The sequence below is a fragment of the Callithrix jacchus genome, chromosome 3 (assembly GCF_049354715.1).
Source record: "Callithrix jacchus isolate 240 chromosome 3, calJac240_pri, whole genome shotgun sequence".
NCBI classification, from domain to species: Eukaryota; Metazoa; Chordata; class Mammalia; order Primates; family Cebidae; genus Callithrix; species Callithrix jacchus.
In genome coordinates, this window is record NC_133504.1 from 186,501,313 (window position 1) to 186,525,188 (window position 23,876).

The 23,876-nt window shown below is 54.4% G+C and overlaps 1 protein-coding gene across 1 annotated transcript in view; it reads left to right on the plus strand.

Moving 5' to 3' along the window:
- The window catches only part of WFS1 (wolframin ER transmembrane glycoprotein), a 35,866-nt gene extending 12,260 nt beyond the window's left edge, over nt 1–23,606 (plus strand). The window contains exons 3-8 of the mRNA XM_002746008.6: nt 3,540–3,622; nt 5,337–5,481; nt 7,614–7,784; nt 8,312–8,392; nt 14,572–14,720; nt 21,031–23,606. Coding sequence (XP_002746054.3) covers nt 3,540–3,622; nt 5,337–5,481; nt 7,614–7,784; nt 8,312–8,392; nt 14,572–14,720; nt 21,031–22,842 — 2,441 coding nt within the window. The 3' untranslated portion in view covers nt 22,843–23,606. The remainder of the gene's footprint in view (nt 1–3,539; nt 3,623–5,336; nt 5,482–7,613; nt 7,785–8,311; nt 8,393–14,571; nt 14,721–21,030) is intronic.
- Nucleotides 23,607–23,876: the final 270 nt, after the last annotated feature.

The window sequence follows — 23,876 nt, forward strand, 5'->3', positions numbered from 1 at the left end:
AGACATAGATGGCACCCATGAAGGCTGATGGAGTCTGCGATAGATGATGGATGATTACCCAGGTTTCAGCAAGAAATGGCAGTGGGCTGTGCCAGGAGGGGGTGCATCCTGGAGGAGGCCCTAGATAGTGCCTGAGAAGGTGAGGGTTGTTGACTGATTCCACATGGCATCCAGGAATCTCTCAAATGCATAGGGCCCATGCATGACAAATAATTTAAAAGACGACTGGGCACAGTAGTTCACGCCTGTAATCCCAGCACTTTAGGAGGCTGAGGTGGGCAGATCACCTGAGGTCGGAAGTTCAAGACCAGCCTGGCCAACATTGAGAAACCCTGTCTCTACTAAATACAAGCAATTAGCCAGGCATGGTGGCACATGCCTGTAATCCCAGCTACTCAGGAGGCTGAGGCAGGAGAATCACTTGAACCTGAGAAGCAGAGATTATGGTAAGCCGAGATCACTCCAACCATTGCACTCCAGCCTGCGCAACAAGAGCAAAACTGCATCTCACCAAAAAAAAAAAAAAGATTCTGTGTATTGGGGAGATGTCTTGACATGTCAGGCTACGAATACCTTCTGTGAAAAATTAATTGTGGACTAGAAGAATCTTTTTAGACCACCATATATAGGCTTGGGCCTTGCATGTTCTGATTTTTTTTTTTTTCAAAGGGAAGAATAATATGACTTGTGAATTTAGTCAAGAAAAGAGATGTGAATTCACAAGAGGTGCTGGCATTGTGCTGGGAAGTACAGCAACAGCCCCCGAGTCTGCTGGGGAAGTGGGAAGGGAAAAGAAAGCCTCCTCCTGTGGACACCAGCTCTGGACCACTCACTTACTACAGAGCATCTCCTTTCAGCATAAAGCATCCTATCAGATTGATGTTAATGATCAGATTGAAGCTGCCTCAGAGCAGTGATGTGGCCTGCACCAGGTTACACAGCACCTTACTGTAGAGCATGGGTCCACATGCGGGTCAGCATCACTGTGATCACTCACCTTGCTCTGTGAGCCATGGCCTTGGTGCCTGCAGGCTTTGTGTCTACAGCTCCTCTAGGGATAGTCAGCCTGCTGCTGAGCCCATGGCCAGAAAGCAGGCTGGGGGGCTGGCAGGGTGACGGCAGCAAGGAGGGAGAGCTGCCCTTGATGGATTCAGGGAGCACCAAGGTCTGGGGCCTCTAGGGAGGGGTGGGTGTCCAAAAGGACTGCCCTGTGGGGCTTGATGCCATCTCTGAGCAGCATCCTTGAGGGACCCTGGTAAGGAAGCTGAGCCTGAAACTCTGGGGAGGAGTTGTGTACAGGAAGAGTTATATCCAGAGAAAGTTACATCTGGGGAGAGTTACGTCCGGGGAGAGTTACATCCAGGGAGAGGTGCCAGGGAGAGGTGCATCCAGGGAGAGAGGCTTCAGGGAGAGGGACGTTCAGGGAAGAGGGAATTCCAAGGAGGGGTGTCTCCAGGGAGGGGTCCTCCAGGGAGAGGTGCATCTAAGGAAAAGGGCATTTGGGGAGAGAGGTGTTTAGGGAGGGGTGCATCCAGTGAGGGGGCCTCCAGGGTGAGGGGTGTCCAGAGAAAAGGGTATTCAGGGAGAGGGGTGTTCAGGGAGGGGGGCATCTGGAGAGGGAGCTTCCAGGGATGGTGGTGTTCCAGGAGAGTGGCGTCCAGGGAGAGGGGTGTCCAGGGACAGGGGTGTTGAGGGAGGGGGACATCCAGGGAGAGGAACCTCCAGAGAGAGGGGCCTTCGTGTTGGCGAGTTGCCCATCCAGAGAGCTGGAGTGCGTGTGCCTAACCACAAGAGCTTTTGAAGAATCTGTCTAATTCCTCCCTTCTCCAAACATACGCCTCATCCTGTGAGGGCCTCACAGGTGTCCTGCAACTTGGAGTCATCCCAGCCTCCCTCTGCCCTTTCCAAACCGGGTGCGACCCATTCTCTCTGCCTTTGCACCTGGCCATGTCCCATGCTGTCTCCCACTGGAGTCATGTCTCCCGTACACCTGGGTCCTCTGAAGGCAGTGGCCAGGCAGCCTTTGGTGCTGCAGAGCCAGCTCAGAGCCTGGCACGGGCTGGTTCTGGGAAAGCCCTGGGTGAACTGGACCAGAAAGGCTGCCTGGGACCAGAAAGTCATTGGGAACCAGGCAGGCTTTCACGTTGTCAGTCAGGCTTGGGTGAAATGGGTGAAACTGCGTGATGCTTTTGGCAATTCAGATAACTTGTTAGGAAGTAAAATACAGCATGAACTCTAGCTGTTGTTTGGACCCTTGGTCTAATAATTCAACTGTAGAACCTGTGCTAGGAAAATCACTTCTCAAAAGAAAAGAAGTGGTTCATGGCACCATTTTATAAAATGAAGTTATTGGGAGCAACCTACAGACCTGACAGAGAGGAGAGGAGAGGACCAGCAACCCGAGTGTGAGTCTCCCTGGCAGATCTAGGAGCCACCGAATGGTGAGCTGGCTGCAGTGCATCATGGGAAACCTGAGAGCAATCCTCTGCTGTGGACGGAAAGTTTGTGTCTCTCCCATATTCCTGTGCTGAAATCCTCTTGCCCAGTCCGATGGTGTTAGGAGCTGGGGCCTTTGGAGGTGATGAGTCATGAAATGATGCCTTTACAGTGGGATTAGTGCCCCTATAAAAGAAGCCTCAGAGAGCTCCCTCACTCCTTCCACCCTTCGAGGAGGCAGCCAGAAGATCTGAACCAAAAAGCAGGCCCTCGGCAGACACTGCGTCTGCAGCACTGTGATCTTAGACTCCCCAGTCCCATTTCTGATGTTTATAAGCCACCAGGTTCGTCTATGGTATTAATATTAATGTCTATGGTATTAATATTTTGTCAGGTCTGTAGGTTGCTCCCAATAACTTCATTTTATAAAATGGTGCCATGAACCACTTCTTTTCTTTTGAGAAGTGATTTTCCTAGCACAGGTTCTGCAGTTGAATTATTAGACCAAGGGTCCAAACATCAGCTAGAGTTCATGCTGTATTTTACTTCCTAACAGTTCAGACAGACTAAGACATTCACTCTTAAGTAGGAAAAGGTAATGTCAAGATGTATATACACTGATTGTAATCTCCAAAAATGTGTTTATCGTTGGTATAGTCAAGGACAACATGAACTTGATTTGCTGCGGTGCTGGGCTTTGGGTACAGGTTTTTTGTATTATTTAGGTCATGGGCTTTCAAACATGAGTCCTTGCATCTTTCTAGGGCCCCAGCTCAAGCTCTAAGCCAAGGGGAATGAGAGTGGGACTTGGGTCTGTGCTACCCTCCTTCCCATGCCTCCCACCCAAGAGCTTTGAGTTGCCGTCGAAAACCACCCTACTCGCATAGAGTTTGCTCACCTTGCCCTGGGGCTGTGTGCGATTGGAAGGCAAACCGCTGCTTTCTGGGCATCTTCTCCCTCTGGGCCTCTGTCTCTCCATACTCCTGGCCTGGATTTGAAAGTGAAGTAGCAGCAGACCTCTGAAGACCCTCTGCCACTCCCGCCGTCCTGACAAACGACAGAATCTGGCTTCGTGACGTGTGTTTGTTTCTTCTGTGTTAAAGGGCCCACAAGGGGAGACATGGAAATCCCCTTTGAAGAAGTCCTAGAGAGGGCCAAGGCGGGGGACCCCAAGGCACAGACTGAGGTGAGGACTGCAGTGCTGGCGGGGAGCTCAGGACCCAGCCCCCAGCACGGTGGGCCTGGCCACAAGCTCCACAGCCCACAGAGAAGCGTTGGTGTCTGAGATCGGGGTCGGGAGCCAGCATGGTGCACCCCACCCTGCCTGGGCTCCGTGTTGGTAGGATTTCCATGTTCACTGTGCCAGCTTTCCTCCTGGCACCCCTCTGGAGAGCAGCACTCATCTCCCTTGTCCAGCTCATACCTCATCTTGAGCATCACTCCTCCAGGATGACCTCCTGGCTTCCTGCAGCTGCCTGCTCAGAGCCAACCCTGCACATACACTGTGTATGCTGCACATTCTTGTCTCCCTGACTGGCCTTTCACCTGGCTGTTAGCTGCATGCACAGGGCCCTCAGAGCAGTGACCATTCACTCGGGCATCAGCCAAGGGCTGGGCTTCATGCCAGTGCTGGGGACATAACATGGCCCTCTCTTCATGGGTGACAGGTTAGTGGAAGAAGCACACCAAAAAAACCCAAGTAGAGAGACACAGATAGAGTGATTTTGAATTATGGTAAGCGGAGAAGCCAGCAGAATGCTGAGACAGGAGGCGGCCAGGGGTCCTGTGTCCTCTGAGGAGACAAGTTCTCACCACCTCACTCTTTGTCCCTTTGCACAGGGCTCAAGCAAGTGGCCACAGTTATCCTGAGCAGTTTCTCCAAGGAGAAAAGCTTCCATGCAAAACCATAAATTAATTTCTGGCCAGGCACAGTGGCTCACACTTGTAATCCCAACACTTTGGGAGACAAGGCAGATGGATCACCTGAGATCAGAAATTCAAGACCAGCCTGGCCAACATGGTGAAACTGTCTCTACTAAAAATACAAAAATTAGCCTGAGACAGGAGAATCGCTTGAACCCAGGAGGAGGAAGTTGCAGTGAGCTGAGATCACACCACTGCACTCTAGCCTGGACAACAGAGCAAGACATCATCTCAAAAAAAAATTTTTCTTTCCTGACCTCACAACCACGTTGTACTTTAAAGTTCCTCCCACATCCTCTTGCCCAGGCATTTGGAGGCCGGGGGAGCATAGTGAGCCCTTTTGTGGGCTGTCTATGCCCTGGGCCTCTCTTTTCCCATCTGTAGAATGAGAAGTTTGGACCATTTCAGCAGGGGTTTTTTTGCAAAGGGCCAGTTAGTGAATATTTTGGACTCCGTGCAATCTCTTGTGTTGCTCAGCTGTGCCGTGGAGCACGTAAAAGCAGCGTGGACAACGTGTAAATGAGTGGCTATGGTTGCACTGCAATAAAACTTCATGTGCAAAAACAGGCGGTGGGCCAGTGCCAACCCCTGATTAGCTGGCTCCAGCCCTGGCTTTCTCCTGACTGTTCTGAGAGGTGTAAAGCACCCCGTCATGGTTTTGATTTCCATCCACTGATGGTGAGCCTGAGCAGGCAAGAGCAACTCAAGGAAGAGAACCTGTACCAGTCGGAGTCCATAGCTCTCTCACTGTGTGGATGGGGTGGCCATACCTGTCTCACCATGTTTTGTGGGGGATTGAGTGGCCAGAGGCTCAGTAGGGCCCTGCCTAGTGGAGATGCCCAGTGTGACCCCATTTCCATCTCTGCCTTCCTGGCCTGGGTGACAAAGGGAAGTGGATGAAAGGAGGTGGGCTGGCTGGGAATGTGGGGCGGGAGAGGGCCTGAGAAGCTGGAGGTTGACCCGTGTCTGGTTTGCAGGTGGGGAAGCACTACCTGCAATTAGCCAGTGACACGGATGAAGAACTCAACAGCTGCACCGCTGTGGACTGGCTGATCCTTGCCGCCAAGCAGGGCCGGCGGGAGGCTGTGAAGCTGCTTCGCCGGTGCTTGGCGGACAGAAAAGGTGGGTCTGTGTGCAGCTTAGAACAGCCTCTGCACGGTCGAGCAGCTTGTAATGCTGCTTGCTAACTGAACAGCTATAATATTACCAAACCTAATGCTGGCGATGCTGTTGGGAATTCTGTTTTGCTGGTGGCCTTGTCATTTTAGACACTTTGTGGACCTAATGTGGGATATTTCACAGACCAAGCCATTTTCTTTCTCTTTGGCTTGTGTTGGTGTCTCCAAGTGGTAACTCTAAATCCTGCTTCCCTGCCGGGTTCTGATCCAAACTGAGACATCGATCCTGGGTTTATCTGAGGGGCAGCTTCCCTGAGGCAAAGCCGGAGACTGTGACGTGGCCTGCAGTCAGAGCGGCCCATGCCCCTGAGCTGATGTCCATCCAGTCTGCGCAGACCAGCTGAGGGGCTGTAGGCCCACGCAGACCTGGGCAGGTGCACTCACTTTGGAAGGAGGCAGGCTGACTCTTCAAAGATAGGTACCTTTCTTTCAAACAGAGGGGCAGGGGAGGAAGGGGATGCACCTCAAGCCACGGGTGTTCAGTTAGGACATTGTCCTGCCCAAGGGAAGTGGCTGACTGAGGTGCCATGGGGCAATGTGCTTCCTGAAGCTTCCATGCCTCAGGGAAAGATGAAAGTTGGTGTCACAAAGCTGTTTTTTCTAATGATCTGTTTTTTCAGATTGTAAAAGTATGTTATGCTTATCATAGAAAACTTGGAATATATAGAAAACATAAAGATACAAACTACTTACATCCTCTGAAGCCCAGAAGCAGCTCCCCGTATTTTGGTGTATTTCCTTCTGGTTTTGTGTCATAATTTTTTTTTTGAGACGGAGTCTTACTCTGTTGCCCAGGCTGGAGTGCAGTGGTACAATCTCGGCTCACTCACTGCAACCTCCGTCTCCCAAGTTCAAGCAATTCTCCTACCTTGGCCTCCCGAATAGCTGGGACTACAGGCATGCACCACCATGCCCAGCTAATTTTTGTATTTTTAGTAGAGATTGGGTTTTATCATGTTGGCCAGGCTGGTCACGAACTCCTGACCTCAGGTGATCTGCCCACCTCGGCCTCTCGAGGTGCTGGGATTACAGGTGTGAGCCACCACACCTGGCCTGTGTAATGTTATTTTAAGAGTTACATTTATTATACAGAGTTTTTCTTTGAAAATTAAACTGATGATTTTGAAAAAACATAACAATTACATTGTTAGCCAGAATTTCTCACCAACCCAGCCTGCTAATTCCAGAGCAGATGGAATGGCGTAGCGGGCTTGGGCAGTCCCATGGCTCATTATCGGGAGCCGGGGTACTCTAGAGGCTGCTGAGACAGAGTGTGCAAGGGAGGAGGCCGGTCAACCCCATGTGTTCCTCCCAGCCACACACACCTTCTGGTGTGCAACTGTGCTTTCTGATTTGAAAAGAAATATATGCTCTGATTTGAAAAGAAAATTTGGGAAATGTTCAAAAGGCAAAAAACATCCAGACCTCCTTGTGAGCCCTCCTGGCGTCTGCTGCAGTGTGCTGGTGTCCCAGGCTGTTGTGGGTAACGGGAGGAAGGCAGCAGCTGACCAGTGGTAAAACCTGCTCTCCCTCTCCCCACTGTCCGAATTTTCCTTAGAAGGGCTGGGCTGGGTGTGAGACACAGAGGGAGGCTCTGTGGACACAGCGGTGGCCCTGCCAGTGCACCAAGGCTGGTGACTCTGCAGTGAGACAGGACCCAGGTTCAAGATAGCTCTGCCTCTTTCTGCCTGTGTGGCCTTGGGTGAGCCAGAATGTAGCCCTGTGCCTTGGTGTCTGTACCTCTGAGAGGGGGATAGCAGTGCTTGCTGGGAGGGTCCTGTGAGGGTGAAGTGGGAGCCAGAGGAACAGGAAGAGGCTACCTCCCTCCCACCAGCATGTAGGGGCACTCAGGGGCATCTGCTGTGAGAGCAGCCTGGCCTCCCAGCTGGAGAGTGTGGGCAGGGGCTTGCTGTGATGTCCTCCCGGGTCAAGTGTCCATCCTTCCCTGGTAACCAAGTTCTGACACCTTGCATGAGTCCTCCTCAAAAGCTTGCCAGGCAGAGCTGGCTGGGGTCAAAGTGGCACTGACAGCTCTGGGTGGGGCACACAAGGCCTTGACCACATCCTGTCCCTCAGGCATCACGTCCGAGAATGAGCAGGAGGTGAGGCAGCTCTCCTCTGAGACTGACCTGGAGAGGGCCGTGCGCAAGGCAGCCCTGGTCATGTACTGGAAGCTCAACCCCAAGAAGAAGAAGCAGGTGGCCGTGGCGGAGCTGCTGGAGAACGTTGGCCAAGTCAATGAGCAAGGTAGGTGGACTCACCCCAGGCGCCAGCCTTCCCACAGAGGCCATGACCTTCCCACAGGGGCCACGAGCTTCTCACAGGGGCTGGGACCTTCCCACAGGGGCCAGGACCTTCCCTATGAGGACAGGGGCCTTCCTCGTAGGGACAAGGGGACCAGAGCCTTCCTGTAGAGACTGTCCTGCTGGGGAGGTGTGTGGGTAGCATTTTGACAGCATCTGCCCTGGCTCAAGTGCTCACTCATTGAACAAACCAGAGGCTATTCTGCCCAGTGCTCTGTGACCGTGTCCACCAATGGGAGGGACTGCATCTGTCGCCAAGTGGGAGCACTCTACAGGGTGCTGAGTCCCCCCAGCTGCTGGAGGTGTAAAGGTGTGGCAGCCCCGTGCTGCCTGCTCTGGGGGCCTGGGGTTGAACATAGGGTGCCCCTGGAATGGGCATACCCTAGGAACGGTACGCCAGTTTCTGGTGGGCTGCAGGGCACAAGGAGATAGTCAACCTGCCTGACTGTCAGTCCACCCTGTCTGCTACAGATGGAGGAGCACAGCCAGGCCCTGTGCCAAAGTCCCTGCAGAAGCAGAGGCGGATGCTGGAACGCCTGGTCAGCAGTGAGTGTGAGTGTAGCCCCTGTCCCACCTCACCCGTACCTCCCAGCCTGTACTTGCAGGGCGGCCTCTCCTTCCTGTGGGACCCCCCCATCCTGGCCCTGCCAGGATCTCAGGCAGTCCATTTGGGGGTCAGTGTTCTGGGTGTTAGGAGTGGACCCTGCCCACCTGGACCGCATGCACTGGAGCGAAGGCAGACATGGGACAGAAACCATGAAATGCCAGTCCCTCCTGGACAGAGAAATCCTAGAGGTGGGGACCAGAGGGGGAGTCCTGAGTGGGGAAAGATGAGGAGGGCATTAGGGGAGGGGGCTCCAGGCAAAGGGAGCAGCATGAGCAAAGGCCTAGGAGACCCAGCAGGGTGTGGGAGGGGCTCCGCCCCAGCATGGGCCCCAACCCAACATGGGCCCTTTCTAGGTAGGCAGGGAATGGGGCAGGCAGATCCTGAGTGGGAGGATAGAGCCTCTGGGGCACACTGAGCTCGGAGTGCCTTTAGGATGTTTGTGCAGCTGCCCAGCCTCACTGTGTTCCGTCCATGTTGGGTAGACTCTGCAATCTGAGGCACTGGGAGCTCTGTCCTGGAGAAAATAGACAGGCGAGGGGCACAGGGGCTCAGTATCAATGGGGGGCTGGGCCCAGACACAGGTCTGCCACATACTCTTCTTGTGACATGAGCAGTTCTCATTTTCCTCTCTGGATCTCAGTTTCTTCTTCTGAACAGCAAGGTGGTCAGACGAGGGGACTGAGGGACCTCGCCTATCCTAGGAGCCTCTGTGGTTATGGGGGTCAGAGTACAGGTGTGAGCACAGATCCCACCTTCCCACCGGGCCAGTGAGGAAATGGTCCAGAAGATGCGGTGGGAGCTCTTGCCTCTGCGTGGGTGGACGTGGTCCAGAAGGTGTGGTGGGAGCCTTTGCCTCTGTGTGGGCAGACATGGGTGCTTGGGCTTCTGTTTTCCTGCTCCATTTGGGGGAGACAAAGAAATACCTCACATGGAAATGGGAAGAAATCTGTGACTCTTGGAAATCCAAGGAACAGAGAGGCTGTGACAGTGTCTTGCCACCGAGGTAGCATGGTGCTTTCTTTCCTGAAGTGAGGCGCCTCTGGGCAGGAGCAGCCCAGCCTGGGTCTCCATCCTGGGTGGCACTGCAGACAGTCTAGACCCCAGCCTCACTTCCCATCCCGTGGGCATTCGTGATGAGCCAGACACCCCTGCCGCTAGGCCCTGTCACTGTTATGGGGATGAGTTATGAGTCAGCGCCGCCAGCCTGTGGTCTCCTCCCCCAGGCCCTCAGGGACAGTGCCCCAGCAGCTGCATTGTGTCCCCCTCATCAGAACATTCCCATCAGGCATCACCTGTTCCTCTGCCTGCTTTTCCAACAGAACTCCCAGAAACGAGTGTTTGTCATCCCCCTCCCGTGTTCTCAGGCCTTTCCCATGTTATTCCACCAAAGTGGCTCATCCAGGCCATCAGTGACACGCTTGCTGGGTCACTTCTTGTCATTGTCTGACCTGATCCGTCAGCAGCATGGACAAAAGTGACCACTCTTCTCCTTAGAGCCATTTCCCCACTGGGCCCGGTCCTCTTGCTGCCACACAGCCTACTCCTTGGGATCCCTAGACTGATGTCCTGTCTCTCGACCCTCTGGACATTGTGTTGCCCCAGATGTTTGTCCCTGTGAGGACAAGGTTCTTTTTGTGGGGACCAGGGTCCTCCCGTAGAGACCGTGCCCTGGTAGGGAGTTGTATGGGTGGCACTAGTGACCACTCCCTTGTGTCAAATGCTGTCCTTGACCACAAGCACCCAGCCTGCCCAGGCTGCATCCAGCCCATGCTCCTTTCGCATCTCCTGTGCTTGGCTGTCCCATGCTCAGCTCACTTGTGTCCACAGTGAGCTGTGGAGGCCTGTGCCACCTGCCACCTGTGCAGGCTCCCTCGCCAAGGCTGCCTCATCTCTCTTTGCTGCCGCTGTATCCTGGGTATTGCCTTGTCTCCTCTCCTCTTGCACATACAGCCGATCCATTAGAAGATCTATCAACGCCCACCATCATGGCTGTCATCTTGGATGCAGCCTGTCTCCTCCCTAGGGTTTTTGCAGCACCCTGGCTAGTCTGCCTCTGCCCTGCCCCAGCATGGTCTCTTCTTTCCCATCCTTCCCATGGAGGCCTTCCTGGACACCGTCTCACCCATGGCAGCTGGGGTCCTTCAGGGGCCTTGTTTCCTTCTTGCAGATCATGTTGGATGGAGGGGGTCAGTGGGCAAGTAGTAGGCTCTCAGTGGATCATGTTGGATGGAGAGGTCATGTGGTGGATGGAGTAGGCTCTCGGTGGATCGTGTTGAATGGGCACGTGGCAGGCTCTTGGTGGAACATGTTGAATGGAGGGGGTAAGTCGACCCATAGCAGGATGCATATTGAATAGATGAGTTAACAGGCATGTAGTAGGCCCATGGCAGACACATGTTGGATGGAGGGGTAGCAGGTGCATAGTAGGTGTGTGGCAGATCATGTTGGATGGAGGGGTTAGCAGGTGCATAGTAGGTGTGTGGCAGATCATGTTGGATGGAGGGGTTAGCGGGCGCATAGTGGGTATGTTGCAGATCATGTTGGTTGGAGGGGGTAGCAGGTGCATATAGTAGGCATGTGGCAGATCATGTTGGATGGAGGGGTTAGCGGGCGCATAGTAGGCGTGTGGCAGATCGTGTTGGATGGAGGGTTAGCGGGCGCATAGTAGGTGTGTGGCAGATCGTGTTGGATGGAGGGTTAGCGGTCGCATCTTAGGCATGTGGCAGATCATGTTGGATGGAGGGGTTAGCGGGCACATAGTAGGCGTGTGGCAGATCATGTTGGATAGAAGGGTTAGCAGGCACATAGAAGGTGTGTGGCAGATCTTGTTGGATGGAGGCGTTAGCGGGCGCATAGTAGGCGTGTAGTAGATCATGTTGGATGGAGGGGTAGCAGGTGCATAGTAGGCGTGTGGCAGATCGTGTTGGATGGAGGGGTTAGTGGGCGCATAGTAGGCGTGTAGTAGATCATGTTGGATGGAGGGTTAGCAGGCGCATAGGTGTGTGGTAGATCATGTTGGATAGAAGTGTTAGCAGGCGCATAGGTGTGTGGTAGATCATGTTGGATGGAGGGGTTAGCGGGCGCATAGTAGGCATGTAGTAGATCATGTTGGATGGAGGGGTTAGCGGGCACATAGTAGGCGTGTGGCAGATCATGTTGGATGGAGGGGTTAGCAGGCGCATAGTAGGTGTGTGGCAGATCATGTTGGATGGAGGGGTTAGCGGGCGCATAGTAGGCATGTAGTAGATCATGTTGGATGGAGGGGTTAGCGGGCACATAGTAGGCGTGTGGCAGATCATGTTGGATGGAGGGGTTAGCAGGCGCATAGTAGGTGTGTGGCAGATCATGTTGGATGGAGGGGTTAGCGGGCGCATAGTAGGTGTGTGGCAGATCGTGTTGGATGGAGGGGTTAGCGGGCGCATAGTAGGCATGTAGTAGATCATGTTGGATAGAAGTGTTAGCAGGCGCATAGTAGGCATGTAGTAGATCATGTTGGATGGAGGGGTTAGCGGGCGCATAGTAGGTGTGTGGCAGATCATGTTGGATGGAGGGGTTAGCGGGCGCATAGTAGGCATGTAGTAGATCATGTTGGATAGAAGTGTTAGCAGGCGCATAGGTGTGTGGTAGATCATGTTGGATGGAGGGGTTAGCGGGCGCATAGTAGGTGTGTGGCAGATCATGTTGGATGGAGGGGTTAGCGGGCGCATAGTAGGTGTGTGGCAGATCATGTTGGATGGAGGGGTTAGCGGGCGCATAGTAGGCATGTAGTAGATCATGTTGGATAGAAGTGTTAGCAGGCGCATAGGTGTGTGGTAGATCATGTTGGATGGAGGGGTTAGCGGGCGCATAGTAGGTGTGTGGCAGATCATGTTGGATGGAGGGGTTAGCGGGCGCATAGTAGGTGTGTGGCAGATCATGTTGGATGGAGGGGTTAGCGGGCGCATAGTAGGCATGTAGTAGATCATGTTGGATAGAAGTGTTAGCAGGCGCATAGGTGTGTGGTAGATCATGTTGGATGGAGGGGTTAGCGGGCGCATAGTAGGTGTGTGGCAGATCATGTTGGATGGAGGGGTTAGCGGGCGCATAGTAGGTGTGTGGCAGATCATGTTGGATGGAGGGGTTAGCGGGCGCATAGTAGGTGTGTGGCAGATCATGTTGGATGGAGGGGTTAGCGGGCGCATAGTAGGTGTGTGGCAGATCATGTTGGATGGAGGGGTTAGCGGGCGCATAGTAGGTGTGTGGCAGATCATGTTGGATGGAGGGGTTAGTGGGCGCATAGTAGGCATGTAGTAGATCATGTTGGATGGAGGGGTTAGCAGGCGCATAGTAGGCATGTAGTAGATCATGTTGGATGGAGGGGTTAGCAGGCGCATAGTAGGCATGTAGTAGATCATGTTGGATGGAGGGGTTAGCGGGCGCATAGTAGGTGTGTGGCAGATCATGTTGGATGGAGGGGTTAGCGGGCGCATAGTAGGCATGTAGTAGATCATGTTGGATGGAGGGGTTAGCAGGCGCATAGTAGGCATGTAGTAGATCATGTTGGATGGAGGGGTTAGCGGGCGCATAGTAGGTGTGTGGCAGATCATGTTGGATGGAGGGGTTAGCGGGCGCATAGTAGGTGTGTGGTAGATCATGTTGGATGGAGGGGTTAGCGGGCGCATAGTAGGCATGTAGTAGATCATGTTGGATGGAGGGGTTAGCGGGCGCATAGTAGGTGTGTGGCAGATCATGTTGGATGGAGGGGTTAGCGGGCGCATAGTGGGTGTGTGGCAGATCATGTTGGATGGAGGGGTTAGCGGGCGCATAGTAGGTGTGTGGTAGATCATGTTGGATGGAGGGGTTAGCAGGCGCATAGTGGGTGTGTGGCAGATCATGTTGATTGGAGGGGGTAGCAGGTGCATTAGTAGGTGTGTGGCAGGTGGATAGTAGGTGTGTGGCAGATCACATTGGATAGAAGTGTTAGCAGGCGCATAGTAGGTGTGTGGCAGATCGTGTTGGATGGAGGGGTTAGCGGGCGCATAGTAGGCATGTAGTAGATCATGTTGGATGGAGGGGTTAGCAGGCGCATAGTAGGCATGTAGTAGATCATGTTGGATGGAGGGGTTAGCGGGCGCATAGTAGGTGTGTGGCAGATCATGTTGGATGGAGGGGTTAGCGGGCGCATAGTGGGTGTGTGGCAGATCATGTTGGATGGAGGGGTTAGCGGGCGCATAGTAGGTGTGTGGTAGATCATGTTGGATGGAGGGGTTAGCAGGCGCATAGTGGGTGTGTGGCAGATCATGTTGATTGGAGGGGGTAGCAGGTGCATTAGTAGGTGTGTGGCAGGTGGATAGTAGGTGTGTGGCAGATCACATTGGATAGAAGTGTTAGCAGGCGCATAGTAGGTGTGTGGCAGATCGTGTTGGATGGAGGGGTTAGCAGGCGCATAGTAGGTGTGTGGTAGATCATGTTGGATGGAGAGGTAGCAGGTGCATAGTAGGCATGTGGCAGATTGCATTGGATGGAGGGGGTAGCAGGCGCATAGTAGGCGTGTGGCAGATTGCGTTGGATGGAGGGGTTAGCAGACGCATAGTAGGCATGTGGTAGATCATGTTGGATGGACGGGTTAGCAGGGGCACAGTAGGCGTGGTGGTAGATCATGTGGTAGATCATGTTGAATGGAGGGGTTGGTGGGCGCAGAGTAGTCCCTGTGCAGATCATGTTAGATGGAGTGGTTGGCAGGGTGTCACCTATGCTATAAGAAGCCCCACGCCAGCTGGAGGCAGAGGAGGGTGAGAGCATGCACTGGAGATGCAGGTTGTAAGGCTTAGCAGGTGGGCTGGGCTGAAAGGTGTGGGTGAGTGGCCCCAGGCATGAGGAGCTAAGCAGAAACGGACACTTGGGGAGGGGACAGCACACCCAGGGGCTGGAAATGGAGGCTGGCTCTTAGCAGACCTGCCCCGTCCTCCTCACCCAGCCTGGTCCTCACCCCTCAGGCCACCCAGGGAAAGATTTCCTCCACCTGAACCCGTTCAGCTCCTTTCTTAGTTTGTTCCAACTCCGCTGTCCCCGGCCCATCCTCTGTGTGAGGGTGGCAGTGGGGCTGCAGTGGGGGGCCCCCATGCTGTTTTCTCTCATGCTTCAGCCAAGAACTACATCGCGTTGGATGACTTTGTGGAGATCACTAAGAAGTACGCCAAGGGCGTCATCCCCAGCAGCCTGTTCCTTCAGGACGACGAAGATGATGACGAGCTGGCGGGGAAGAGCCCTGAGGACTTGCCGCTGCGCCTGAAGGTGAGTGACCGACCCTGGCCAGGCAGAGCCTGCCTCCCAGGGACTCATGCACCTTAGGCGGGGCACCTTCTGGGAAGCTGCAGGTGGGGAGGTCCTCGCCTAACAGAATGTCCTACAACCGTGCTGCTGGTACCTCGGGGCATCAGCTGTCCTCATAAGGATGTGTCCTTGGGAGGGAGGCCTTTTTTTTCTGAGCTGTCATGCTTGGAAACCAGGGGTAGTGTTGGGTGGGAGTGCTGGGATGGCAAGCACTGGTCTTTCTTTGCACAGCACAATGTGGAGGACAGTGGGTCGGGGCTGGAGGCCAACTCTCATCTAGACTTTGTCACTTAACAGAATTCCCTATGTGTGGTCTAGAGTGGAGGTTAGTGTCTTGAAGATGCCTTCCCCCAAGACAAAGAGCTCATGTCCATCAGGCCAGGGAGGCTGTGCAGAGGTGCCCACTGCCCCCAGATCTGCAAGGGCTCAGGGAACGAGGCCCGGTGTGGGAGCGTGGTGGGTGGCACTTGTGCAGGGTGACAGTGGGCACACCTGGAGGATGTGAACAGGCGAAAGCAGGGATCAGGAAGCCCAGCGATGCAGGCTCCTCCTGGCCTGACAGCTTTTCTTAGTTTTCTTGGCCATGTGGCCCTATGGCCTCTCACAGAATTGCCCCTGGTTCAGCTTGCATAGTTGAATTAGACACTTACGTATCTCACTCTGCAGAGAACAGCAGGATTTCCAGAGGCTTGGCCTCCTGACCCAGGATCCCCAGGCTGAGGCTAGCACAAGGGGCCCCAGCAGATGATTGTCACAGCTACCTGCAGGCAGTAATCATGCAGGCACTCTGGAGCTCTGTCTTCTGAACTGACTGAGAACATGGAGGAACTGCTGTCAGTATTCAGATGGGTGCATGAGTCAGGGCCAGGACCAGGAGATGGTTAGGCCACAGCTGTCAGGCAGGCAGTAGGCTGAAAGGTCACTGTCCTGGAGTCAGGGAGAGGGTCAGAGCAGGAACCCAAGTGCTGCAGGAGCGGCTTAGCCCAGAGAGCAGCAGGCACGACAGCCCCACTCCAGGGACTCAGAGCCAGTCGGGTCTGAGTGTGATCCCCCTGAATGCCCAGAGCTGTGAGTCCTCTAGGGTGGCAGGTGGAAGGCTCTGCTCTTCCCATTTGGGACAGGCTGTATGTCTAGGTACAGCACCAACCAGTCTGCAGAGGCTCTGAGACACAGGCCAGGATGGCCAAGAACTTGAACCAAGGAAGCACGTGGCTTTTCCTGACAGTCCACTCAGAGCTGGCCCTAGGCAAGCATATTCACATACCGGGTCCATCGTCTTACTAACAGGAGAGGAGGAAGCTGGGGTGCTGGCACAATTTGGGCAAAGACACTCCTCAAATGCCAGTAAGGGTCACAGATGAAAGGGTAACTTGGGGAAGACCCTTTGGGCCAGGAGGCCATGGCCTGGGTGTCCCAGTTTATGCCATCCTGGTGTAAGTACTGTTATAATAATGCCTCCTCACGTACGCATCCTGTTTGGGAAATTATATGTCACCTACTTACAGGTGGTGAGTCAATGTTGTGAAGCATCTGAAAGTCCTATTTTTCTGTGTTATTTCATGACAGGGTCTCATTCTGTTGCCCAGGCTGGAGTGCAGTGGCGCAGTCCACAGCTCACTGCAGTCTCAACATGCCAGGCTCAAGCAATCTCCACCACCTCAGCCTCCCAAAGAGCTGGGACTACAGGCATGTGCCACCACACCCAGCTAATTTTTGGAAAAAATTGGGTAGCAATGGGGGTCTCACTATATTACCCAGGCTGGTCTCAAACTCCTGGGACCACTGAGCCTCCCACTTTGGCTTCCTAAACTGCTGAGATTCAGGTGTGAGGCACTGTGCCCAGGCTGAAAGTCCTTTTCAGAAGGGAGAGATTTAAACTATTCTGACAAGAGATAAACAAGGCTCTGTCTCCCTTCAGTTTTTTAAAGCTTCAGCACTTTGATTTCTTCACAGTTTGTCTTCTTAGGAGTCTCTTGTGAAGGGAGGTAATGAATCGTCACAAGCATCTCCCAGGGCTGAGAGCTGTTCCAGCTTTTAGTAGCCTTTTGCAGAACAAGGAGAGGTCTTAACCCAAAGTGAAAATGACAGATGCCTCTTTGTGAGCCAGCCTTACTCCCACAAAGAACGTTCCAGACTCCACACAGCTCTCTTCTGGAGCCTGGAGGGGCATGGTGCATTGTAGATAAAATCCTCTGAAAACAAACTTAATAATATCTTAAAATCCTAACATTTTTAACATTACATAATTCGAAGAGCCAACATGGGTACATTTTTGCCAAGAGGTTTGGGCAGAATCTGGTCTCAGCTCCCTTCCCCAGCCTGCCTTCTTCACGAGTCTGTTCAGCTGCCGGCGTGGTGACGCTGCTTCCTGGTTTCTCATGGGAGCAGAAGGGCCGATTACTGTGGGCCCAGACAGAGCTCTGCAGTGTTCTATTCATAGAAGCAGATTCCTGACTCATATTTTTAAAATTTCATTATTTTTTCCATCTCAAGAGTTGAATTTGTTTGGACCTTCTCTGCAGAATAGGTGACTCAACTTTTTAGTCCCATGTCAGAGGAAGGTCTTGGGTGGACACTGCAAAGAGCAGAAATTGGAGCTTTATAAAGGGGATTATTCCCTACTCATTGAGCCCAGGGGTGGGGCCAGCCCCTCCGCACTGTCGGAGCAGAGGCTAGATGCCATCTAACATAATGTTCTAGAATCTTCCTTGTCTCTTAAAGGTCCTCTCAACCAGGTGTTATGTGTGTTCCTCTAGACAAAACAGCGTGCATGGCTTTGAGTAGATGGGATTTCAGATTAATTTTTACCACGGCCACCCCCTGGCTACTGTGCCAGTCGTGCGTGAGACAGCGGTGAGCAGTGGCAGCCTGGGGCAAACTTTAGTTGTCCTGCTGTTAGCAAGGTCCCCACACAGGGATTGACTGAGCAGCCTGCTGGCTGATGCACGTGTTGACTCACTTCTAGCTGTTGATTTTAGCTGCTGGCCTGGCATCATACTCAAGGGGCTTGCCCTAGACAAATGCTGAAGGAGGTTTCTTTTCATAAGTGCCCTCTGGCTCTCTGGCAAGCATTGGAAATGCCCTCAAATGCTGCAAACGCTGCAGTGCGTGGTCTTCCCTCGTCTCCCCTAGCTGTCTCCTGGCAGTGTGAGTACCTCTCTGCTCATGGAGAAGGTTGTTCACCCCAGAGAGAGCTGGGGGCGCTGTTAGCTGCTTTCATAGTTTATTGGCTTGTCATAAAACAGAGATTAAGTGTACTGTCACAAATATATACAAAGCAACTGAGCTGTTCCCCCATATGTGTGTGTAGACGTGCACACACACATCCTCAACCCTTCCGTTTCCCCCATGAGCCTGGCCCTCTTATCTGTGGAAGACTCAGTCTTCTGGTTGCTTCCAGGTGTCCTAGTCATCCAGAGCTGTTAGCCAAGGCTCTTGTCAGGTGAGGGCCACATTCTGGTGGTGTCACCCAGTTGCCATTCACCTAGGATCACTCCTTGGCTCTCTGGTGCAGCGGGTGGAGAAAGCCTGCTCCAGGGGATTTGGGGGGCTGGTGTCCCGAGGCCCTGAGCTGATGGGGTGTGGCTGCCACTTCCTGTCTGTTGGTGCTCCAACCTGGCTGTCACATAGCCCCTCAGTGGGCTCTGGACACACAGCAAGGCTTCCCTACCCCCAGGTGGGGCCACCCCCTGGGCATCCACTCCGTGTTGTTGGTCCAGGCCCCTGGCAGTCCTGAAGATGCCCAGACCCTGCCCTGTATGACATACCACACTGCATGAGCACTGGCACCATGGACACTTTCTCCCCTCCCCGCTCCAGTCTCTCTGCCTGGCTCCCCCATGTTCTCGCAGGGCTCAGGGCCTCTGAGTTCTGCACAGACCAGGCAGGTGTGGGGGCTGGCCCTGGGGAGCAGCACGGCTTCACTGGCTCCTGAGGCTGCTCCCAGCATCCCTCCCTCAGCTCTCTGCTCCTCTTGGCCATGCGAAGGCTGAGAGCTGCTTCTGACCTTAGTGCTGATGCAGAGCAGGGGAGCAGGACCCACAGGTGGGGGAAGGCAGCCTTTGCTCATGGCTGTGTGGGACTGTGTCCCTATTAGCAGCAATGGTGGGGCCTCGTGATGGTGTGTATGTATAAGTTCACATGTATAGGGTAGTGTGTGCATGTGTACATGTGTTAGGGTGGATTGCATGAGGGTGCACGAGTGTGCAGTGGAGTGGGTGTGCCCGTGAGTGTACACTGCGTGGGGGTGGGTGTGCATATGTGAAAGTGCACGTATGGGTAGGACTGGGTGTGCACACATGTGAATGCACGTGTGTAGGTGGGTGTGCACATGTGCATGAAGAAGTGGATTGTGTGTGTATGAATGTGTACATGTGTAGGGGTGGGTTGCGTGTGTGTGTGTTAATTGTGTGTGTGTAGGGGTGGGTTGTTTGTGCATGAGTGTGTAGGAGTGGGTTGCATGTGTGTGAATGTGCATGTGTGTAGGGTTGGTTGTGTGTAAATGTGGTGTGTATAGGGGTTGGTTGCCTATGTGTGAATGCAACCCACCCCTACACATACATTGCATGTGTGTATGAATGTATGTGTAGGGGTGAGTTGCATGTGTGTGAATGTGTGTGTAGGAGTGGGTTGTGTGTGTGTGAATGTGTGTAGGGGTAGGTTGTGTGTGGGTGTAGGGATATGTGCGTGTTGTAGGGATAGGTTTGTGTGTGTGTAGGGGTGAGTTGTGTGCATGTGAATGTGCGTGTGTGTAGGGGTGGGTTGCCTGTGTGTGAATGTATGTGTGTGTATAGGGGTGGGTTGCGTATGTGTGTGTGTGAATGCGTGTGTAAGGTTGTTGCATGTGTATGTGTAGGGGTGAGTTGCATGTGTGTGAATGTATGTGTAGGGGTGGGTTGCATGTATGTGTGTAGGAGTGGGTTGTATGTGTAGGGGTAGGTTGTGTGTGGGTGTAGGGGTATGTGTGTTTTAGGGATAGGTTTGTGTGTGTGTATGTGTGTGTAGGGGTGGGTTGTGCATGTGAATGTGCGTGTGTAGGGGTGGGTTGTGTGTGTGTATAGGGCTGGGTTGTGTGCATGTGAATGTGCATGCGTGTAGGGGTGGGTTGTGTGTATGTGTATGTGTATGTGTGTGTGTGTGTGTGTGTAGGGGTGGGTTGCCTGTGTGTGAATGTGTATGTGTGTGTGTGTGTGTGTGTAGGGGTGGGTTGCCTGTGTGTGTGTGTGTGAATGTGTATGTGTGTGTGTATGTGTATGTGAATGTGCATGTGTAGGGGTGGGTTGCGTGTGTGTGTATAGGGCTGGGTTGTGTGCATGTGAATGTGCATGCGTGTAGGGGTGGGTTGTGTGTATGTGTGTGTGTGTGTGTGTGTGTGTGTAGGGGTGGGTTGCCTGTGTGTGTGTGAATGTGTATGTGTGTGTGTGTGTGTGTGTGTGTGTGTGTGTGTAGGGGTGGGTTGCCTGTGTGTGTGTGTGTGAATGTGTATGTGTGTGTGTGTGTGTAGGGGTGGGTTGCATGTTTGTGTGAATGTGTGCATGTATGTAGGGGTGGAAGGTGGCCTGCAGCTGTTTCTCAGGGTCTCCTGCCACAGGGAGGGCAGCTCACCCAGCTGCCCTGTGCAGCTGAATGGTGTCTTCGCTGGGAGAGTCGTATTGGCCCCTCTGCCTGTGTCTACACCGAACCCCTATTCCCTTAATGCTTGCTCTGCCGCCCCTCCTGGGACTGCCTATGGCTTCACCTCCTAGAGCCCAGCCTAGTCTTTTAAGGATTGCCATTTCCCTTCATGGATACTCAGAGAGGTGCCGTCCTTGCTGCAGTGCAGAGCTAGGTCACAAAGCCAGCTCCCAGATGGCAATCCCAGGGCTCCAAAGTCTCCTCATGTGGGCAGCCCTGAGGGAAGGGAAATGGGTCCCTCCAGGTGCTGGAGGTCTTGCAGGAAGAGAAGCACACATGTGTCTGGTCACGCTGGCAGAAGTGGGGGAGCCAGGCACGGGGTAAGGTTGGTTGCATGTGCATGTGTGAATGTGCGTGTGTGCAGGGGAGCGAGAGAGGGGCTCCAGGCCCAGAAGAGAGAGGTCCCACAGGAACTGCAGAGCGTGGGGAGGGCCACCTGGAGAAGGATGGAGGGAGGACCACTGGGATGGGGCTGGCGACAGAAAACGCAGAGATGTGGGTTCATTTTGCCAGGAGGCAGGGTGGTCAGAGGGAGGTGTGAGATGAGAGTGTGGCAGTCTTGCCCCAGCCTGGTTCCCACGTACCGTCTCTCTTCAAGGTGGTCAAGTACCCACTGCATGCCATCATGGAGATCAAGGAGTACCTGATCGATGTGGCCTCCAGGGCGGGCATGCACTGGCTGTCTACCATCATCCCTACACACCACATCAACGCGCTCATCTTCTTCTTCATCATCAGCAACCTCACCATTGACTTCTTCGCCTTCTTCATCCCGCTGGTCATCTTCTACCTGTCCTTCATCTCCATGGTGATCTGTACCCTAAAGGTCTTCCAGGACAGCAAGGCCTGGGAGAACTTCCGCACCCTCACTGACCTGCTGCTGCGCTTCGAGCCCAACCTGGACGTGGAGCAGGCTGAAGTCAACTTCGGCTGGAACCACCTGGAGCCCTATGCCCACTTCCTGCTCTCCGTCTTCTTTGTCATCTTCTCCTTCCCCATTGCCAGCAAAGACTGCATCCCATGCTCGGAGCTGGCTGTCATCACCGGCTTCTTTACCGTGACCAGCTACCTGAGCCTGAGCACCCATGCGGAGCCCTACACCCGCAGGGCCCTGGCCACCGAGGTCACCGCCGGCCTGCTGTCGCTGCTGCCCTCCATGCCCCTGGATTGGCCCTACCTGAAGGTCCTCGGCCAGACCTTCCTCACCGTGCCTGTCGGCCACCTGGTCGTCCTCAATGTCAGCGTCCCCTGCATGCTGTACATCTACCTGCTCTACCTCTTCTTCCGCATGGCGCAGCTGAGGAATTTCAAGGGCACCTACTGCTACCTGGTGCCCTACCTGGTGTGCTTCATGTGGTGTGAGCTCTCCGTGGTCATCCTGCTGGAGTCCACCGGCCTGGGGCTGCTCCGCGCCTCCATCGGCTACTGCCTCTTCCTCTTCGCCCTCCCCATCCTGGTGGCCGGCCTGGCCCTGGTGGGCGTGCTGCAGTTCGCCCGGTGGTTCGTGTCTCTGGAGCTCACCAAGATCGCAGTCACCATGGCAGTGTGCAGTGTGCCCCTGCTGTTGCGCTGGTGGACCAAAGCCAGCTTCTCTGTGGTGGGGATGGTGAAGTCCCTGACGCGGAGCTCCATGGTCAAGCTCATCCTGGTGTGGCTCACGGCCATCGTGCTGTTCTGCTGGTTCTATGTGTACCGCTCGGAGGGCATGAAGGTCTACAACTCCACGCTGACCTGGCAGCAGTACGGGGCGCTGTGCGGGCCGCGTGCCTGGAAGGAGACCAACATGGCGCGCACCCAGATCCTCTGCAGCCACCTGGAGGGCCACAGGGTCACGTGGACCGGCCGCTTCAAGTACGTCCGCGTGACCGACATCGACAACAGCGCCGAGTCGGCCATCAACATGCTCCCCTTCTTCATCGGCGACTGGATGCGCTGCCTCTACGGCGAGGCCTACCCCACCTGCAGGCCTGGCAACACCTCCACAGCCGAGGAGGAGCTCTGCCGCCTCAAGCTGCTGGCCAAGCACCCCTGCCACATCAAGAAGTTCGACCGCTACAAGTTCGAGATCACCGTGGGCATGCCATTCAGCAGCGGCACCGACGGCTCGCGCAGCCGCGAGGAGGACGACGTCACCAAGGACATCGTGCTGCGGGCCAGCAGCGAGTTCAAGAGCGTGCTGCTCAGCCTGCGCCAGGGCAGCCTCATCGAGTTCAGCACCATCCTGGAGGGCCGCCTGGGCAGCAAGTGGCCTGTCTTCGAGCTCAAGGCCATCAGTTGCCTCAACCGCATGGCCCAGCTCTCGCCTGCCAGGCGGCACGTGAAGATCGAGCACGACTGGCGCAGCACCGTGCATGGCGCCATCAAGTTCGCCTTCGACTTCTTCTTCTTCCCGTTCCTGTCGGCGGCCTGAGCACGCCCGCCACTGAGGAGCTTCCAGTGCATGTGCTGTGAGGCCCTTCCCCAGTGTGGCCCAGCCCGACGCGCGTGCATCGGTGCCGTGTGTGCTCACGTGTGCAGACCGCGCTGCAGAGATGTCCATGTGTAGATGGCGTGGACCCCGACGAAGGGGTGGCCACTGATGAGCCCTGTTCACTGTGGATGCCAAGTGTGTTGGGAATTGCATGCCGTCCCCACCCCAGTGCCACCTTCCCCGAGTGACGCGGTGTGCCAGGCTAGACTAGGAGGTCCCTGTGTCTCAAACAGCACTTTACAGATGAGATTCCCTCTCCTTCAAGCACCCTGTTGCCTCTTACTTTTGTGTTGGATTTGTTGTTTAAAGAAACGAATAAGCATCTGTGTAAACTCCACAGTAGCGTTTCTTATTTCTTTGGTCACTGCTAAACCTTAACAGCTGGTCGCCTTTCCTGGGGGATGTGAACAGCAGCTTGAGCCTGTCACTTGTTCAAGGTCCAGCCCCCAGCAGAGGCTGGGAGAGGCGGTGCCCTGGCAGTGTGTCTGCACTGACCTCAGCACGCAGGCTGCCTCATGGCCCTCCTGTTCAGCAGGCAGTGGGTGAGTTTGTGAGGGTCTTGCCTGAATCCATCAGGACTTGGGAAATAGAGAACCCTGGGGGGTCCCAGCCAGTGCTCAGAAGAGCCTGACCATGTTCAGTGCTGTGGAGCAGAAAGCCAGGGTCCTCCCTGGCTAAAATAAAAGTCTCTGGTGGAACCTGCAGTGCTTCCCTTCCTTTCTTTACTTAAAAGAAGTCCTTCTGGTACGTGCATGAGAATCCTCAGTGCCTACATGCCTGCTGAATGAAATGCAAGTGCAATTTGAGTTAGAAAAGAGCAAGGCTGACGTTCATAGCTGAAGGCAGACCCTGGCTTCACCTCCAGCTGGAGGGGCTCCTGGGGCATCCGTCATAATTGTGGGGTTGCCTGGGCATGGCTGCCTCTGTGGAGACACACCTGTGCTGAAGGTGACCATGGAGTGTCAGCCCAGCCG